Source organism: Xiphophorus hellerii, chromosome 7 (genome assembly GCF_003331165.1).
Source record: "Xiphophorus hellerii strain 12219 chromosome 7, Xiphophorus_hellerii-4.1, whole genome shotgun sequence".
Lineage (NCBI taxonomy): Eukaryota > Metazoa > Chordata > Actinopteri > Cyprinodontiformes > Poeciliidae > Xiphophorus > Xiphophorus hellerii.
The window spans coordinates 18,757,872-18,777,126 of NC_045678.1; the positions used below are offsets into that span (position 1 = coordinate 18,757,872).

A 19,255-nucleotide genomic window follows, 5' to 3' on the forward strand; every position below is an offset into this window, starting at 1 on the left:
TTATTTTAAAGAACACAAACGAACCTTGGCCCCATCATTTTTTGATGAGGTAAGCTCAGAGCAAGACTGCTGCCAAAGGAAGACGCAACTTCAGAATACAAACAGTGAGTGCATGCAAAAGCCAATACACAACATAAGAACCTGGAAGGTAACAAATCACTGCTAAATTAAATAAATGCACTGTGATGTCATTCATCTCCCACATAGCAGGATTATTTCACGCTCCAAATTTGAGCAACACAATCACAAGCAGCTGAACACATGACTTAAAAACTGTGGAACTCCTTTGGCCAAAATTAATATGGATCTTTGATTTTGGTAAACATATCTGCTTTCTAAAATATTTAACCAAGATGCTTCAACAAAATGAAGCATCTCAAATTGTAAAATTTAGATTTTCTTAAGCAAAGCACATGCTATATAGGGTTATTAAAAACTGATACATGTCAACGCAAAGAAGCAAAATCATAGACAAGTCAAGCAGCACATTTTACAACATTAACACACTGTCAGCACAAAGTCAAAGAAATTATTAAATACGGAGGTGGAGGATTGATATTATGGGAATGCATTGCAGCCATGTTAGCTAAAATCTTCAGTCTTACTGCTCCTACGGTTAAAAGTATTTTTACTGTGATGCCATATAAAAGGATGTTATGATAAAAGTTTTCTCTATTTCTGTGAACATAGCACTACATCTCCCCTTTAAATCAGCAAAGGTTGAGGTAAAATCACTATTTTCACTTGTCTAAGATCACACACAATAACAAATTGTGTCCTTAAAGTGAATGATTGTCAGCTTTACACCAGGTTTCTTAGGCTCATTATTACATTGTTTTTACCTCTGTATCATATTTTTCTTAATGGTATTCGGTCAAAGTTTAGACAGAGAACAAAGATGAATAAAAACATTAAACGCTGAGATTCTGAGTCGATGCATCAAAAACAGGAGCAGCTTTCATTAAAATGAGCTCATCACTATTTCTTCTCTAAATATAATTTTCTTCAGGAGAGGCATCCATGGCTCACTGGGGCACCTACACAGCTCAGTCGCAGCCATAAATGAAGTCGTCTTACTGCGTCCTTGATGTCCTCTCCCATGGTTTTGTCACACAGCGTAAAATCTAAGGTGTGAATTGTCAAGGGCCCCAGAGGGCAATGCTGCATAACTATGACATCAACCCATAAAACAAACACACGTATACTGCCAAATATTTCCTGGTCTGCTAGCTTTATAAGCCACAGTGCGTCTGGCCTGTTAAGCCTTATGGTACAAAACATAATGGATAAGAAAGATGCAATCCAGTTAAATAGGTTAAGAAAAACAATTAGTCAGTGGACACAAAGTGCTTTTTGTTGTTCCAGCTTTAGACATGTGACTTATTTTTATTTTTCCAGCTGAAAACATATCCGCTCCAGCAATTTCAGTTCAGCTACCTGCTTCTAAAGTGGAAGGTGGCATATTTCAGTGGCAATTCTGTACACCAGATGATTTTGTTCTTTGTCCCCGTGTAACCTCACTTTGTATGCAATGCATCCCTTGCCGAAGAAATGTTTCACCCTCTGTACACAACACATACTCCCGTCTGTCAAACAAATGCTGACGTCATGACCTTAGTGTTTATGTTGTCAGTTCAAGCATCTATAAACCTGACCCTTAGCTTGCAGACATTTTATGTCTGGAAAAACGAAATCCAACTGTGCATATAGTCCCTTACTTTTTCACAACTTGTCATGTTACAGCTACAAACCTTAATGTATTCTATTGCAAATGTATGTAACAGACCAAAATAAAGTACTGCATCGTTGTTTTATTAATAAAAATATGAGAAATGTGATATTTTGTAATTCTGAGCTTCTTCCGTCGATATTTTCACTGAAGATACTGATGTAATTCTTTTCCAGTATGACTCTCCCAGGTACAACCATTCCACTTTGCAAAATAGCTTAAGCTTGTTCAGATCAGGTAGTAATTTTCATGGTTGGCCAGTCTCAATTAGGTTTCGGTCTGGACTTTGACTGGACATGCTACACAGGAATCTAATATATGCAAACCTTGCCATTGAAACTCTGGCTGGATGGTGAATCTTACCATAAGTCTTAAGACTTCAGCATCTGCTCAAAGGTTTTCTTCCAGGATTGCCCTGCATTCAACTTCATCCACTCTGTGCTCAAGCCTCCCCATAGCATAATGCTGCCACCTTCACGTTTCTGCAATACATGGTGTTTTGTTCGTCACACCAAAGCACCTTTTTCCACGTTTTCCCTCTTCATTATTTGTGGCAAACTGCAAAAAGGAGTTCTTATTGCTTTTTTTTAAAACAATGGCTTTCTTTTTGCCCCATAAAAAGCAGAATTTTGGCATTCACAACTAATAGCTGTTACATCAACATATTCTCCCACCTAAGCTGGGCAGCCTCTTGGCTGCATCCCTGATGCTTTCCATGTCTGGCTTGTAAGAATTAGGTGAAAAGGCTTGCCTTGATAGGTGTACAGTTGTGCTATACTCTTTCATCCTTAAAATGTTATTTTCGAAGATTAGGATTATAACCTAACCCCGCTTCTCAACAACTTCATCCCTGACCTGTGTGTTGTGCTCCTTGGTCTTTAACGTGCTGCTTCTTCACTAATGTTCACTAAAAAACCTTGGGGAAACTGAGGAACTTCTGCATTTATGCTAAGATTAAAGTACAAATAGGTGGACTTCAAACAACATTTGTTCACACCTATTTTATTTTTAGGGGTTTAAGAGTAAGTCATTACAAAACAAGCGGCACATTTTTTCAAACATTTATCTGTAAAACATTTTAAAAGCAGTGCATCATTTTTGTGGTTGTGACAAGCAATACACGCACCTTTCAAAACCGCTGTACTTGTATAAAGAGCTATTAACTATATCATTGACAGTATATTATATAGGAGAAACCAAACACTAACTGTGATCTAATAAAATCTTGGTCCAAAATAGAGTAGAAAGAAATAGCTCATGAAGACCAGTTTAACAACAGGGTCAAGGTCAAAAGCAGGAGCAACAAAAACAGAAGCGAGGTGGAAGGGTGAGACCAGGGAGTAGAAAAGAAGGGGGAGACATGAGTGGAGAAAGGGGGTACCGGGGAATATCAACAACTGTGACAGCTGTGTGAATATCGTGAGCCAAACCACAACAGGGAGCTTTAAGGGAAGGAATGCAGAACAGATCAACCAGACAGCAGGTTGTGCTTGGAGCTAACATAGCAGCCAGTGCCGAGGCGCAACACACAGCAGCTGCCTAATCCTAAACTTCTGCCCTGACGCCCAGCTGTGAAAAGCAAAACCTGTACCGATTTCTTTTATATCACTTCCTGCTCCTGGACATTTGTATCGCTCACCTGCTTGGACTAAAATGACATTTCACTTGCCAGTTCCCAGGCAGAGCTCTGTCTATCAGAGTCAAAAGAACTTGACTGACAAAGCTTTTCACCAAGAGAGCTACAGTAGCACATTCACACAGATTGTTTATTTGTAACATTTTCCAAGAACAGAGAACGTTCTTACCAGCGACAGAGTTTGGCCTCGGCATTATGAGGGAAGAGGACGTCTGCGGTGAATATGGATTAGACCCGTCGCATGTGTGACCTAGTGGTCGTGGTGGCCCCTGTGCTCCTGCTGGTGTGTGGGGCTGCTGCTGCTGCTGCTGCTGCTGGTCTGTCCTCGACGGGGTGTCAGCTGGTGTTGCCGTGGCACTACTGGACTCTTCTTCCACCACGGGAGAGCATGTGTCAGCCCGCACGCTCTGCGCCAGGCCATGGCACCCGGTGCTCCTTAGGCTGCCATCTTTACTCCACTCGAGGCTGGAGCCACTGCGGTCGTCATTCTCAGAGGAACTAGTGATGGTGGCTAAATGGAGATAGAAAACAGAATTTGAGCCAATGAGGAGGGATAATAGGAGAGAAAGAGGCGAGATAAATTAGAGCAGTGTTCTTTGTGTGATATGAACATTTATCAGTCTTAATCTTCACCGAGACACTGAGCTGTAATGGAACTTTGAATAACTCATTGCTGCTGCTCATTGCTCTTATCAACGCTGCTCAGAAACTCATTTTCAATCGACAGCAACAGTCTCTGTGCACTAATAAAAAGTAGGAGGCATGGCAGCTTGGATTTGTTAAATTAGTTTAAGGATTTAGCTCAGAGGTCTTGATTTAAATGAGACTATTCATTCAGCTTTAAACGGTGAAAACAGTAATTAGATATAGCACAAACAAAACAAAATCCACACCCAAACATTGAGCGAGAAAGAAGACACAGGTCTAAAAACATTCAAGTTTAGACTGGAGTTCTGTTTAGGTGAGAACAAATCCTCCAATCCTATAAGAAAACCATCAAACACAAACATGTTCTCTGAGTAGAGAGAGACACACAGAAGGAAAAAAAAAAAAAAAACAGACTTGGACTGAGAAATCAGTTGGCGACTAGAACTGCATGATTTTCTTGATTGCTCATGATGGGTGATTGGCCATTCAGAAAGTGAAAAAAATGTTATCTGCTTTGTTTAGAGAATGTATAATAATACATTAACACTATCAGTTCACAGTGACAGCAATCTTTGGTTTAGGTGGTGCTACTGAGGAAAGAATTCTCATTGTGGGTTTTCCTGAGTTTTTCACAAATTAAAAGAAGGGCTGTATTGTGGCACAGTTAGTAGCAGTCTTGTCTTGCTTTAAGAAGGTCTTGGGTTTGAATTCTGTTGTCCATTTACATGGTTTGCATGACAGGTGTGTGCATGTGTGTGTTTATCTAAATTTTCCCCAAGTATCAGTATGCATGTGCATGGTGGTTTGTCTTGTATGTCTGTGTTGTCGTGACTGACTGCCACTACTGCACTAGTTTTCACCCAATGATGGGTGCTTGATAGGGAAACTGTCATTTCTCCAAAATAAACCAAGACTTTTACCAGATAATAAAAGACTAATAAAAGTCTTGCTTTTATTATCTGCAAAGTCTTGTAGAAAGGCTGAACATCTTACAGTGAAATATTTGTTTTATCCCTTTGAGCTTTTAAACCTCTGTTGTGGAACCCGCTAGCTTCAGAAACATTGACCATCTTTTGGAAGCCTTACAGTTACTAAATGTTTAATTAATGTTAACCACATTTTTGCAGCTATAAGATCCAAACATTATAATAGTCGACACAATGTCGTCTATATTTTACGATAATAAAATCATGTTTAACAGTGAGACATCTCCACAGCTTTCAACATAAACGGACCACAACTGTTTAATCAGGAAGAACAAAGTTTTTTTGGAAGGTGCTCCAACGTGTTCTTACATTACAAGTGTTAAAGGAGCAGTGTTATGCATTTTCCAGGCACATAGTGCCATTTCCAGTCTGTGGGATGGGATCGCCCAACTACATGGATGAGACCGACTGCTTGTCAAAATTTCATAATGTTATATCTCTGTGTCATTATTGGTAAAGGAAGCCAAATGAAATCATTCATATGTACAATAACATCTCACCCTGCTCTGGATTACTTGGCATCTTAAACTAAAAAATGGTTAATTATTCACATCTACACAGACTTTTCTTTTAAGTAATTTAAAAAGCTTTTTTCAGTAATAACTTCAAGTTCCCATGTCCCTTTTTAGCCAGTCTACGCTGCTAAAAAAGGAACTCAATTCAGTACAAAGTCAAATTATTGTGCTTTTCAAACCAGTCAGAGTGAAACTTCAAAGAACACGGAGCATTAATCACTGACAGGAATCTGACGTGCAGCACAGCTTTGTTCTTCTTTTCGTTAGAACCACTTTATCAAGGTAGGGGAGAGAGATGTCTCAGCCCAGTGGTTCTGATCATTTCCCAACCCCCTCTATTTGCACACAAATTAGTAAAACACTGAATTTTAATTCAGCTTGATGCCTATGAAGGAACACTTGTTGCTCTTCTAACACATTAGGTGTTGCTAATGCAGCTAAGATGAGGAAGAACTGTTTAATCTCGTCCTTAATGTTCATGTATTTCACAGCTCCTTAAAGTATAAATTATCTCTAATATTTCTGTATTTCGGTACCTTGTCTTGAAACTAGGGTCAGTTGTTCACCTAACAGCTGCAGTCTTTTCTTCTGTCTGCACAGAAAAGTGTGGGTCATAGACATTGTTAGAAACAAGAAATGTGGGCTGAAGCCAGGGATGTTATTTGTATTTTAACTGCTGAAGATTTAATGAGGGCGGAATTAAAAACATCTATTTATTCATTTGGCCCCAAATTACAACTATAACTCAATTTGTCCCTGCCACCAATGATGACAGTTTACACTGTCTGGGTTTCAAAAATGACAAATTTAGACAAGTGAAGAACAAAAGAATTGTTGGACTCCACAAACTCGAGGAAAATAAAGCCAAACGCAAACCTCACACGGGACATAAAGAAAGTATCGTTGTTAAAAACTCAAAGACAAACAATTAGATAAAATGTAAGGCCAATCAAGGTGTGTTCATAGACATTGAAGCATCACTTAACCAAGATTTGAAATAATTTAGTGTAAAGGCGTCACATTTGGGCTTATTTTTGTTCTGCGTTTTTACTTGAAGAATAGTTTGATTTATCTGAATTAATACTTAATTCACTGAAGATGAACTATTCAAGAATTATACAAAATCAACTCAGATTCATTCAAACTACTAAAACATCAGGTTATTCCCTCAGTTTTACATTTCTGTAATTAATACGTTTTACAGATTACATTATGTGAGGACTTCAAACTGAATGCTTTCTGAAAATTGAGGAACCTCTGGTTAAGGTGCACACTTTTAGACCATCATCATTTTGCAGAATTCCAGCAAATGTTTAATCATGATTTGCATCGGCACCTCTGGCAGGAAGATACTATATCACGGCCTTCATAAATTATTCAGTGCTGAGAAATAATATTACTTTAGGGGAGGCAGAATGACGGACTCATGGCAATCAGTTATAGAAACCCTGCAGAATTGGAAATCCAAATGTTGTGTAATGAATGGCTTTGACACATATTGGTTTTTGCTGCAAACATATCAAGTCAGTCAGTTTCAAAGCGCCATGGTGTAACTGTTGTGAGCATTAGAATGCATTTTGTTTCACCTGTGTGAACTGTAGAATACTTAAAAAAGACAGACTGCAGTAAAAAGAAAACTTTATGGTACATAGCCAAAGGTCTAATTACAATTTGTTACTCAATCATCCTTAAATACACGTGACGCCCATTTTCAGAATAAGACCCTAACATCTGCGTGGCCATGTGGCCATGTGAGACATTGTAGGAGGAAACGGTAGATGAATTAATGCGTCAACAGACTATGCCATCTTCCCGTCAGCTTGCATAAATCCCTCGATGTCTTATAGGACTATTACAAGAGATCCAACGTCAAACTGCTACAACTGTCAGGCTGACGCTCCCTCCTGCTGAAGCAGCTTCCTACAAACCAACTGACTGACACTCAGGATGAATAACATGTCACACAAATGCTGCTCAGTCTTAACAAGCTTGGCAGAGCGACAAATGACTGACATTGCACAGGTACGTTTTCTTTGTTCTGAAGCAAGTACGACACACAAGGTAACAATTTTAACATAAAGGGTCTTTATGTGAAACTCTTTACTTTCTGAGACTTTAGGGATATAGGTGACAAAAAGTTTAAGAGTGTTTACGAGTCACTACTTGCTTTGGCTTTTTCAAGGTTTTTCTAAATTTAACTGGAGGTTTTACCATTGATGAACTGAAGGGGGTAATTCTGAGGCTGCAAAGATTCTGGTCACTTTTCTAAGCTGTGCTGCTAATTTATAAAGACAACATAATGTATTACATAGCACCGACTATTTGAGAAAAGGTAATTTAAAGCCTACTTTGGCCTGTGTTTAGCATAAAGCAGAAAAAAGATGGGATCTTTGGCCCAAAAACAAATTTATTTGGGGTAAAATGTGCAAATCAGCCCCAGAAAAAAAATGATGAAGCTTGTGAAAAAGTGTCATTATTTACAATGAAGAAAGTCTAGAATTGACTTGGATTGGAAGACCACTCAGAGAGGATGAAGCTATTGTTCCAAAATTAAAATAAAAAGGCCAGATTACATATGTACTTAACGAAAAATGAAATTCACAAATTCTGCTGTCTGTTGGGATAAAACGACAAATATTTCCCATAACTATCACTGTTACTTCTGGAGGAGAAAGAAGGAAGATTAAAAGTCTAAATACGCCATCTAAATTATGAACAATCAGGAGGTAGTATCATGATGTGGGATCATTTTGCTGTAGGATGGACCATTTCCATTGACAAAATGGATTGCACCACATGAGAATATCATGTGGAAATTGAAGCAAGATCTCAAGACATCAGCAGGGAAGTTGATGCTTGGGATTTCCAAATGGACAATGACCAAACATGCTGCCAATGGGCTTGCCAATGAGGCTTAAGGACAATAGATTCAATGTTTTTGCATTACCATCACAAAAACGTTATCTCGGTTCTTTAGAAAATCTGTAGGCAAAGTTGACAAGGTGTATGCCAAGAAGGAGGCCTACAAACCTGAATGGAACAAAATTAAAGCAAACTATTCTATTTTATTGTGGAACAATACCTAAAAGATTAGATCCAAGTTAGAAATCAAATTCTACCAAATGCTGAACAAATGAATGAAAGCTGCTGGATTTAAAGGATACTTTTAACCTCTTAAAAACCTTAATCCTAACTGAAAATCAGTAATTTTAAAAATCCCAATCAAAACATCCCTGCTAAGAGAGCTTTTTCCATTCTCACTATTTTCCCTTGAACTCTAAAAGCTTGCTGTCAAAGGATGGAGAGGTGCTGTATCGTACCTATGATCCCGCTGTCCTTGCTCTCAAGAGTGGAGCTGGGGCTGGTGATGGTCCCACAGGGGCTGGAACGACTGAGTGGGGGACGACTTGTCGTGCTGTTGAGAGTGGAGCATGGGCTGTCGGTGCTGGGAGATGCCGTGCTGCTGGTCAGGGTGGAGCAGGGGCTAATTCCCTGGCTGGTCAGAGTGCACTGAGGAGAGAGAGAGAACAGAAGAAAGGGCTTGGATACAACAAGAAGGTGTTCTGAGATTAAGCAAAATCAATGAAAGTTCAGGTAAGCTTATCACCAGGACAAGAGATCACATATTTTGTAAAACAACAATATTTTTTAGTTTTATCCAGAAGGCAAAATGAAGCATTTAAAAAAAGGAAGCAAAGAGAAAAGAGCAGATTTGATCTAACTTCACAATCTGTTTGACCTGAATCATGTGAAACCAATAGATGACATTCCTTAGCAAATAGGCATGGGTTTCACATGTGAGCATGACACACAAGCCGAAGGGTGTAAGCTCTGTAAACGGTACAAGCTAAATCAAAATACACTGACATCCATGTGCTAGAGAAGTCCAAATAAACCCAAAGGAAAGTGCACAGAATAAAAGACTGTCGTGACACAATAGACAGCTTTCTAAAGTCATCAAGGTTGCCTGACAACCATACAACAGGCTGAATCTCTGTTTGGAACAAAACAGAAAAGAGTACACATCCATATTAATCCTTGTTTGCTCCATTTCGTCATTTTCCTTCAAGTAAATGAAGGTCATCATTGATTCTTTGTAAGAAAAGCCAAATTACTGCAGACAACAGAGGTAAAGACTAATTATCACTCTGCAACTTTTCTATCCACTATTGCTAACATGAACTTCAAGAAATAAAATATAGATTTTTTTTCTTCTGTGGAGAACTTTACAGACGACAGTACACATGACTAGGTATCACTGGGTGGCATTGTTTGCATATGGAAAACAATGCCTTATGCAAAGATATCTGTAAATGAACCTTCGCACATACCATATAACAATCCCAAACAACGCATTTAACTAAGATTTAATGTGATAGCACAATATAAAGCAGTACAAAAATGGGGACATGCAAGCTAACCGATTTGCAGTTTCCATACATTTCTGCAAATAAAAATCTGAAAAGTGTGGCACATTGCAATTATGAGGATTGACCCTAACCCTACATATAAAGACCGGAAGCCATCTCAAGATGATGGATGTTGTTTGACCACCTATTTTTAAGTTTTACTGCAGATTCTCAACTGAACTTTGACGTGGACTCCAATGTAGCACCAGAAGCATGTTAAGAGTTTCTGCTCTGCTTGGAGTCTCAAGTCTTTGAAAGTCTCTAGCTGGTTTACTTCTAGGTTTTCCCTGCATTTAACTCCATCCATCCTCCCATCGATTCTCTCCAGCTTCCATGTCCCTGTTAGAGAAAAGTATCCCCCACATTATGACGCTGCCACCACTACTATTTCATAGTGAGGCTAGAGTGTTTAGGGTAATTTATAGTGATTTGCACGTAGGCCAAAAAGTTCACTATTGCTCTGATCTAACCAGAGCAGAGCACGTTCTTCTGCATGTTTACGGCACCTCCTAAATGACGAGTCACGAACTGCTCACCAGACTTCTTATGGCTTTCTGTCAACAATGGCTTCTTCTTCCCGTTTTTCACGATCGATCAAGGCCAGATTTGTGGCGTCCACAACTAATTGTTGTGCTGTTAACAGATTATTCCACCTGAGCTGTGGATAACTTCAACTTCTCCAAAGTTACAATGAGTCTCTTGGTTGCTTCCCTGGTCAATACTCTCCTTTAGTTTTTTTGTTTTTTTTAAATGATGGACTCAACAATGCTCTGTGAGATTTTTAAAGCTCAGAATGTCATGTTATAACCTGAACCTAAGTGTTGAATCTCCCCATAACTTCATCGCTGGCCTCTTTGCTGTGTTCCTTGGTCTTGATAATGCATTTCAAGATATTTTGCTGCCTGAATGACTTTCATTGTTTTTTTCTCTTAAAATGAATTAAATTGTAAAGTTGTAAACTTTTCAAATGGTCACTTTAAACCTTAAACCATGTTTAATCATTAAAATTATGAGCTCCCATTTATCCTGCTTGATACATCAGTGCAAGACTTTAAAATCGTTTACTCTTAAAAGGAGAAAGAAGAGAGACTGGACTAAGTGAATTTTTTTTGTATTTCAAAATCTAAGGTTGAAACAGTAGATATAGAATAGTCAGACCAATAAATAGCTGTGACAGCATGATTAACAACTTGTAGAGCCGTAACGTTAACTACATGGCATTCTTTCTTTTTATATCCCTCCTTTCTGTAAACAAACAACCCAGTCGGAGACCAAACTGAGATTTTATAATTAGCTCTGAGGCAATACTAAAACACGCTGAGTTAAAGACGTGCTGTAAAACAGCGTCATGGAGGAAAAGAGAACTGCTTGCAGATGACAGCAACATGGTCTGGGAGACCCAGGCACAAAAAGCACCTCAAAGTCTAAACCATTAACCCACTCGTACTGGCCATCCCCTCCTATGACACCTCCTGTAATGACTGTGATTTATGAAACACTTTCTAATCCTCTATCACGTTCCTAGAATCGCCAGCTCAGCGTCAAAACATGTCCCGGACATGAGATGGATGAGGAAAGCGCAGCATGCTGGGCTTTGCTCCACATAAAGTCCCAGCTTAATTAGCGGAGCCAAACAAACTGAGGCTCAGACCTAACATAACTATTTCTGGACCCAGGCTCAGATGCTCTTGTTACATTCTCCAGAGCCGCCCCTGAAATAGCACTTAAGTTACAGCACGACACTAAAGAGCTCGCACAGAAATAAAGGCACATGCAACCAATTTAAAATCTCCACTTACTTTCCCTTGCACAAATTTAACACTTCAAGTTAAGTAGTCTCATAGTTACCATTGCTTGTTGGGGGAAAAAAAATGTATCCAACACATACAGCTTGCAAACTTGTCCATAATTCACTGAGGAAAAATAAGTCAAGTAGCAAAATAATAATCCATTTTACTATTGGAGTGTGACAACTATCGTCTCCTCTGATTAGCTTCTCTATCTGAGAATCTTAGTGCTGCAGCAGTGGCAGCAGCTGCTGCTGGGTGAGGGAGAGGAGGGAGAGAGGTGGAAGGGAGGGAGGGAAGAAAAAAATTAAATACCTTCTTTTCATTCTTGTCGTCCATAGGTATGCGTGCTGTGCCAGGGATCCCTTCTCCCAGTAAAAAGCCCAGCCTTGTCATCAGTTCCTGAGTGGCAGGAGAGGAGGAGCTTGGCTGTTGCTCCGCTTGCAGCTCTGGAGATGACAGAAGGGGTAAAAAACAGAGGGAGAGAAGTGCAGTTAGCCGGGAAGATTCCCTCTCTCTCTCACACACTCTTTCTTCTGGCTGGGCCACACAGGGCCACGCTGCCTGCCCTGCCCTCCTCAGCTCTGCTTTGAAATGCGTTGCTGCACTCCTCCAGCAGCTGCTGATGTGCTGCAGACCCGTAGAGGGCGAGAGGAGAAGACGAGTAAGGGAGAGAGTGAGGAGGGAGCTGTGGCTTGAGTGTGTGTGAATGCATGTGAATGTCTGGCATTGTTAAGAAAGCAGAGGCTCTATGCATGTCTAGCAACATGCTTTGAGTGCCAATTCCAGGGCTTTCTGCTTGTTTACAGCTCTCACTCATAAAGCCTCTGAATATAAATGAGGTGAACCAAGGCTTTCTGAGGCAAAGCTTTAACTAACTTTGTTCAAGTATTTTTTTTATATATATATATAAACTTTTGGACAATTATTAAAGACAGGAGTGACAGCAACACAGCACAGACAAATATTGTACATTACATATGCTATTCCTAACTATTTTTTAGTAAATATTACATATATAAATCTTCACATTCAGACTTGAAGATATTTAAATATCCAGACTTTAAATGGAGCTCCAAAACAATACATTCTATTATCAGAGTTAGAAACAAACATGATACACAAAAAAGTTGTATGAACACCAATGTGCCATGTTTTCAAACAGTAACTCAAAAACCTAAATGTCAAAATATAGATAATGTCCAGATATTTATTAAGTTAACTTTTCTCTGCTGGTTTGCTGGAGTGCTGGTTTCAAGCATATTAACAGAAAGTTGAGTGGAAGGAAAACTGTGGTAGAAAAAGGTACACAGCACAAGCAGCAAGGATGACCGAAACTCAACAGCCTCAATGACAAACTGCACTGATGGCATAATTCATGTGAAAAGAAGCCCAAACGAAAACTGAGCATAAATATTACATTAACAAAATGCTCATATGGATAACAATTCTGTGTTAAATTACCTTTTTTTATTGACCTTGTGGAATATCCAAGTTGTCATAGAAACTGAATTTGAAAGACATTCACCAAAAAGAAAAAGAGACACTTGAAATAAATTAAGATTTTAAACTCTTTTTGAGACTAAGTTCCATTACCTCGTACCCCGTTTTTTCCCTCCACTCAAGTTTTCATTAACATGCCTGGAATAAACTTCTTTAGAAATAACCTTATGGGACTTGCCCTCATGGTTGAGGGTTTCAAAGGGGGTCATAACATGGTCATGACATAATATTCCTGTATTAAAACTTTTGTTTTATTGGCATAATGTAATCTCCATTTTATGAGAAATTGGATTTGATGCTTTCATTAGTTGGACATCTCAACTATTAAAATGAATACTTGCAATACATCAAACAGGACTTTAAATTTTGTAGAAGAGGTCTTGTACAATGACACTGGTTGTAACTGGTTGTGCTCATAAGTCTTGATCTAACTGCAAGTACAGCTGTTCTTCCAAAGATCTATTATGCATCACTGAGGTTGAAAATTACGGCAATTCTTTGGAGCATTTTTTAAAAATCACTTATTTTCTGAAGCACAGTCTGAACACAAATGTTTTGTCCATAGAAACCACACATTTGGAAAATATTACAAGCAAATTTCATACTTCAAAATCTTTTCAAGACTATGTAGAAGCTGTGAATAAAATGGTAGGGAAAATAGTTATCATACATATAGCATGCAAATTAAGTCAAAGCATCATCTTAGAGCAGGCGGACCGTTCCATGGGTGAAAGATTTTGAGAGAGAGAAACACAACCGCTTATTATCCAGCTCTCTCTGTTTCATCTTAGTTTCATCTTTTGCAGTTTTTTCTTTGCCCTCAGTCATGGTTATTAATAATGCTGACAGTAAATCTGATTAAATAAGAACAAGTTCAATGGCGGAGTGTTTTGCCAGGTCCAAACATAATCACAATAAAGGCAGGACATTACACTTTTGGCATGCAAGTGGCTGTAATAATAACATCCTCTCCTTTTAAGAACATAAATAACAACTGTTGTTGTTATACTAAAAAGAAAAGCTGACTGTTGGATTTTTTTAATGACTGCAATGCAAAAGCGAGATTAGTGCTTCCCGTCTAAAGCAATCTTGTGACCAGCTGTTTGTTACTTTAATAACACTGAAGCAAGCTGGAACCATTTGTTGAAAATACTAAGATACAAATTTAATTATCAACAAAAAAGCATAAGTGCAGCCAAAGACACTTGCAGGGAACAGCCATACTGAGTGAATCAGAACCAAATCAAGTACTGGAGAAGACCCAAACAGTTAGAATACACATTTGACAATGGACATTATTCCCAATTGTAGCATTATGCCATAAATTGTTGTTCTTGGTTTAGAATTGCAATGCTTTTATATAAACTGGCAAAGTTGTTGTAACATGGGGAAAATGTATTTAGTTTAGTTTGGTGTAGGATAACATATAATAACACCACTTAGGCTTTGTGTTTGGGAACTTATTTTGAACATAAATGTAAAATACAGAGTGTGTGATTCACCCTTCAGTCTGTTTATATATATATAAATCAAGATGGACATTCTGTAGAAAAGTTAAGTGGTTATATCTGGGGAACATTTACTTTATAAATGTTTGTGACATAATTCATTTCTCCTTACTGTAAAAGCCAAATGCATTAAAGCCATCAACAATATAAGTGTCAGTAAAGTTTAACATCTGGCTCAAATAAGAACAAATTAAAGTATTCATATTGTCTCACCTTTGCTTGCAAACCAGGAAATTTATAAGTGTCCAGCTCAAACAAAACTCAGTTGGGGTAATTTTTAAGAACTTTTTTTCCCCATTTTCTTTCAGCATGTTTATGAACCAAATTGATTATCATTTAACTTTTTCTTCCTTGCCCGTAGGATAATAGCATGTAAAGCCTTACTGACCAATTTAACTGCAGCATAACATTTACCAATACATGTCAGTTTATGCACCACCTAGGACAGTCTCAGGACTAAAATTTGTTCAGTAGATTGTGATTGTAGTGCCATTATCAATACAGATTTTCTAATGAATGATTTTTATGATTTTGGTGTTGCATGGTTAAGATAAGCACATTTATTGCAGGCTAAACCAGATGTTGAAACAAAGAAACCTCCTAGTTATAAACAGTAGTCTTGTTATGGGTATGTCATACAGTCCACATCTGCTTTAGGACAACATGAAACATTTTTGAATGATGCACAAATAGATACAGTACAGACCAAAAGTTTGGACACACCTTTTAATTCAATGAGTTTCCTTTATTTTCATGACTATTGACATTGTAGATTCACACTGAAGGCATCAAAACTATGAATAACGCATGTGGAAATATGCACTAAACAAAAAAGTGTAAAACAACTGAAAATACCCCTTATATTCTAGTTTCTTCAAAGTAGCAACCTTTTGCTGTGATTACTGCTTTGCACACACTCTGCATTTTCTTGATGAGCTTCTAGAGGTAGTCACCTGAAATGGTTTTCACTTCATAGGTGTGCCCTGTCAGGTTAATAAGTGGGATTTCTTGCCTTATAAATAGTCATGAAAATAAAGAAAACCTATTGAATTAGAAAGGTGTGTCCAAACTTTTGGTCTGTACTGCACGTACAGGTCTGTATTTCCTTCCCTTATATTTATTTACCTTTCATGTCTTTGTCAAGACAGCCATTTTGATAAATCAAATGAATAAATGAAAAATAAATTACCTAGAAAAATGCAAACAAACTAGAGCTCTTTGTGGTTGGAAAATCTTGCAGAGTTCTCATCTGCCAGAAACAAAACAAACCACAACAAGAAAGCTGGGGGTCCAAATTATCACAACCCAGTTGGAAACATTGTTGAGGAACAAAAACGGTAACCGCTGTTTGTATTAGTGTTATTAAATGCACCGTGCTGAGAGAAAATAAGACACTGAGAAGCATACAGTCCATAGAAAACCCATTATCTTGCACTTACTTGGAAGTTGCAAATACCTGTACATCTGAGGAAGATTTAAAGAAAACAACTCCAGTGTATAGAAATGTTTTGGGTTTTTTAGGGGTACATTCCTTAATGACAATCTAATAACATACATTTTCTTCAGGGAAGCACTCACAATATTTTGCTTTTCCAACTTCACATATTTTAGCAGCTTTACTCAATTATGTGAGGAGTAATTACAATTATTTGTCCATACTGAAATCCCATAATTTAAAATAGAAGATTGCACGGCGAACTACCGCAGTCACCACCGTCGCCCCATAAAAGCGTCATAACGTGATGTATATATTATTAAAAAAAACATTTTCTTTTAATTGATTTACAAATTGTCAATAATGTGTAAGAGAAGCCGGCCAACATTTTGGACACATGATTTATTGATTGTAATGATCATCCTGGGAGGAGACTACAAGCTGACAGTGAAGGATGGGTTTGTAGCTGAATATATTTAACAATACAGATATTAATCCTTGGGGAGCATTTAGATGGATACTGCACTGTCTTTAAGGCATCATCATAGTCAATATTTCAAGTGAATAATATGATGTTTTTTGCTGGATAAACTACAGTTTCAGTACATCCTAATCAGTACCTTTATTAAGGGGAGATGTCTCAACAAATAAAAGAAGTGCCTCAGCCTCATCCTGAGGCACTTCTGCATTTGTTGAAAGATGTACAACAATGTTGAACAACTTGTCAAGTCCTTGTATTTACATATCTCTATCTAACTTAGGAGGACCTTAATCTCATGTCATGAAGCTCGTCTTTCCACATGTGAGCATCATTTTGAAGTTATGTTTCAGAGAGAAAAGTTCACTAGTCTTTCTACACAAAGGCCCTAAATTCACTAAAATCTCTCAAAAGTGGGAGTGAATCCCAAAAACAAGAAGAGTTTACACTGGAACACAGGCAGAGAGCGAATCTGCACGACACATCATTGAAGGAAGCTTTCCAGCCAAATAACATCATAAATACACTAAGCTATTGACAAAAAAAAGTGCAACATAGTTAAGCATATAATTTGTGTTTCAGCAAATCAGCAAAATTTGCAATGTCTAACTCTACAGTGAGTAGATTAAATAGGTATTTTGGGTCCATACAAAGTGGTGAGTAGTCTAAAAAAAAAATGCCAGACTCAGAAACTGTTTAACCAAGAGAACAAGGAAGCTATTAGTAGAGGCAGACCGTGCAAATTAGGAAAATGCACAAATGAGCTTTAGATTACTCCACCAACATCTGGTAGTAAAATATGCAAGGAAAAGGGTGACAATAGATTTGGAAAGTGTCTAATTTTGACAAACTGTTTCTAGTTCCACAGCGAATAAAATAAAGATCCAAACCTAATTGGATAGAATTAAAAACGATTTGAAGAATTACAAGCAAGGCTCTCATTAACTTCACTCATCGTGATTGGCCTACTTTTTTAATTGGTACCCTCTGAATGGACTTCGCCCGATACAATGACTTAATATGTGAATGAAGAGGAACATTCACAAGCCACTAGACATTTTATGATTCATTTTAAGAGTTTATAACAGAAATTACACTCCAGCGGACAATAAAACTGGGACACGGGGTCAACTCTTTGTCAAAGGACAAATGTAACATCTCTTTTCCAAATGTGAGGTAGATATTATGTAAGAGAGTAGCCTAAAGAGAAATGGTAGCCTGTTGGAGGAAAAAAAGTATCTGATTTGTTCTCTCAAAGGTACAATGCCCTGGAGCTATGGAAAACCAGGGATGTAGCTGGAACCAATTTGGTATTCCAGTAACAGCACTGAACAGAGAAGGGATAACAAAACAACATCGTTATCTGCTGCCGGAGGAAGTTTATGAGCAGGTGTGAAATAGCAGCCGTGTACTTCCGTGATACAAGAATGAAGGAGGAAAAGGAAGGGATGAGGCAGGAGAGGAGAATGGACAGAGAGGAGGAGGAAGGCGAAGAGGAGGAGGGACACCTTGAACAGACTGGCTCCACAGAGCTGTCTTAACTCACTCCTGCCAGGAAAACAATCCAGACGGTCCTCATTAGAAGCCGGAGTTTCATTACCCCGACTGCAGAGGCTGTTTAATGAACCCTCAACGAGAGAACGCATCCTGCTTCCCCCCTTTCAGTTCAAACCTACAAGGTGACATGCCCCTTAAGCAAACCGAGCTGTCCGATTGAACATTCCAGTGGTAAAACCATAAATGTCCACTAATGCACAGACAGATGGGAGAGTCAAACGAGAATTTGGTGGAAATTAGGATGATATTACTGACAATACAGAGTCTGCAAATAAAATAAGGCTTGGGGCAAGGGATAGGATGCAAGTAATCATCTCTGCCTTTATGTCTCAGCTTGACAGTATAGCCTGGCTGCAGAAAACATTGTAATTGGAGCCAGATGGTATTTGGTTAATTATTAGAGCAACAGTTGCACATTTTCCCGCACAAATTTAGACCAGAGGGGCTGTATTTTAAGGACATAACCAAACATAGTAATGAAGCTTTAAGATTAAATGTAACATTTAATAAAAATCAAGCTGAAATGACAAAATTGATATATTTTACTTGGATTTATGTAATGGAGAAACATAAATTAGTGCAACATCTTGAAGAAGAAGGAAAATGACACATGCCTTCAACAATTCTTATTAAACAAAAATCACAGGTGTGATGAGAATTTGCATTCAGCCTTCTTTAATCTGGTACCTCTAAAAAATTCAACCAATTGCTTTAAGAAGTAAGCTCATTTCTAAAAGTACACCTCTGCATAATTAAAAAATGTTCATTTGTAATCCCAAATCCCAATTAAAATCCATTTAACTTTATGGCCGTAATGTGAAGAAGATCCAGCTGCATAAACATTTTTGTAAAACATTGTACATGAAAATTAGTCCTGCATATATGAATAACCTGATTCATCAATACTCGTTTTTGAGCTTTGAACATTCTCTCTATTAATTAGTGAAACAGGATCTTTTTGAATAATATATCTGCAATGCTCCAAAAGCTACTAATTATCAAGCAACATGCACCTTGCAGGAGATTATTATCACCTTAAAAGACAAAAACAACAGCAGCAGTAG

At 38.1% G+C, this 19,255-nt stretch overlaps 1 protein-coding gene across 2 annotated transcripts in view; it reads right to left on the reverse strand.

The window, feature by feature from the left end:
- Positions 1–19,255, reverse strand: part of tanc1b (tetratricopeptide repeat, ankyrin repeat and coiled-coil containing 1b) — a 101,051-nt gene that overhangs the window by 33,084 nt on the left and 48,712 nt on the right. For both annotated transcript variants that reach the window (XM_032567965.1, XM_032567964.1), the window contains exons 5-7: positions 12,026–12,159; positions 8,835–9,024; positions 3,535–3,876 (exon numbers count right to left, since the gene is read on the reverse strand). In XM_032567965.1, the coding sequence (XP_032423856.1) occupies positions 3,535–3,876; positions 8,835–9,024; positions 12,026–12,159 (666 nt within the window). The remainder of the gene's footprint in view (positions 1–3,534; positions 3,877–8,834; positions 9,025–12,025; positions 12,160–19,255) is intronic.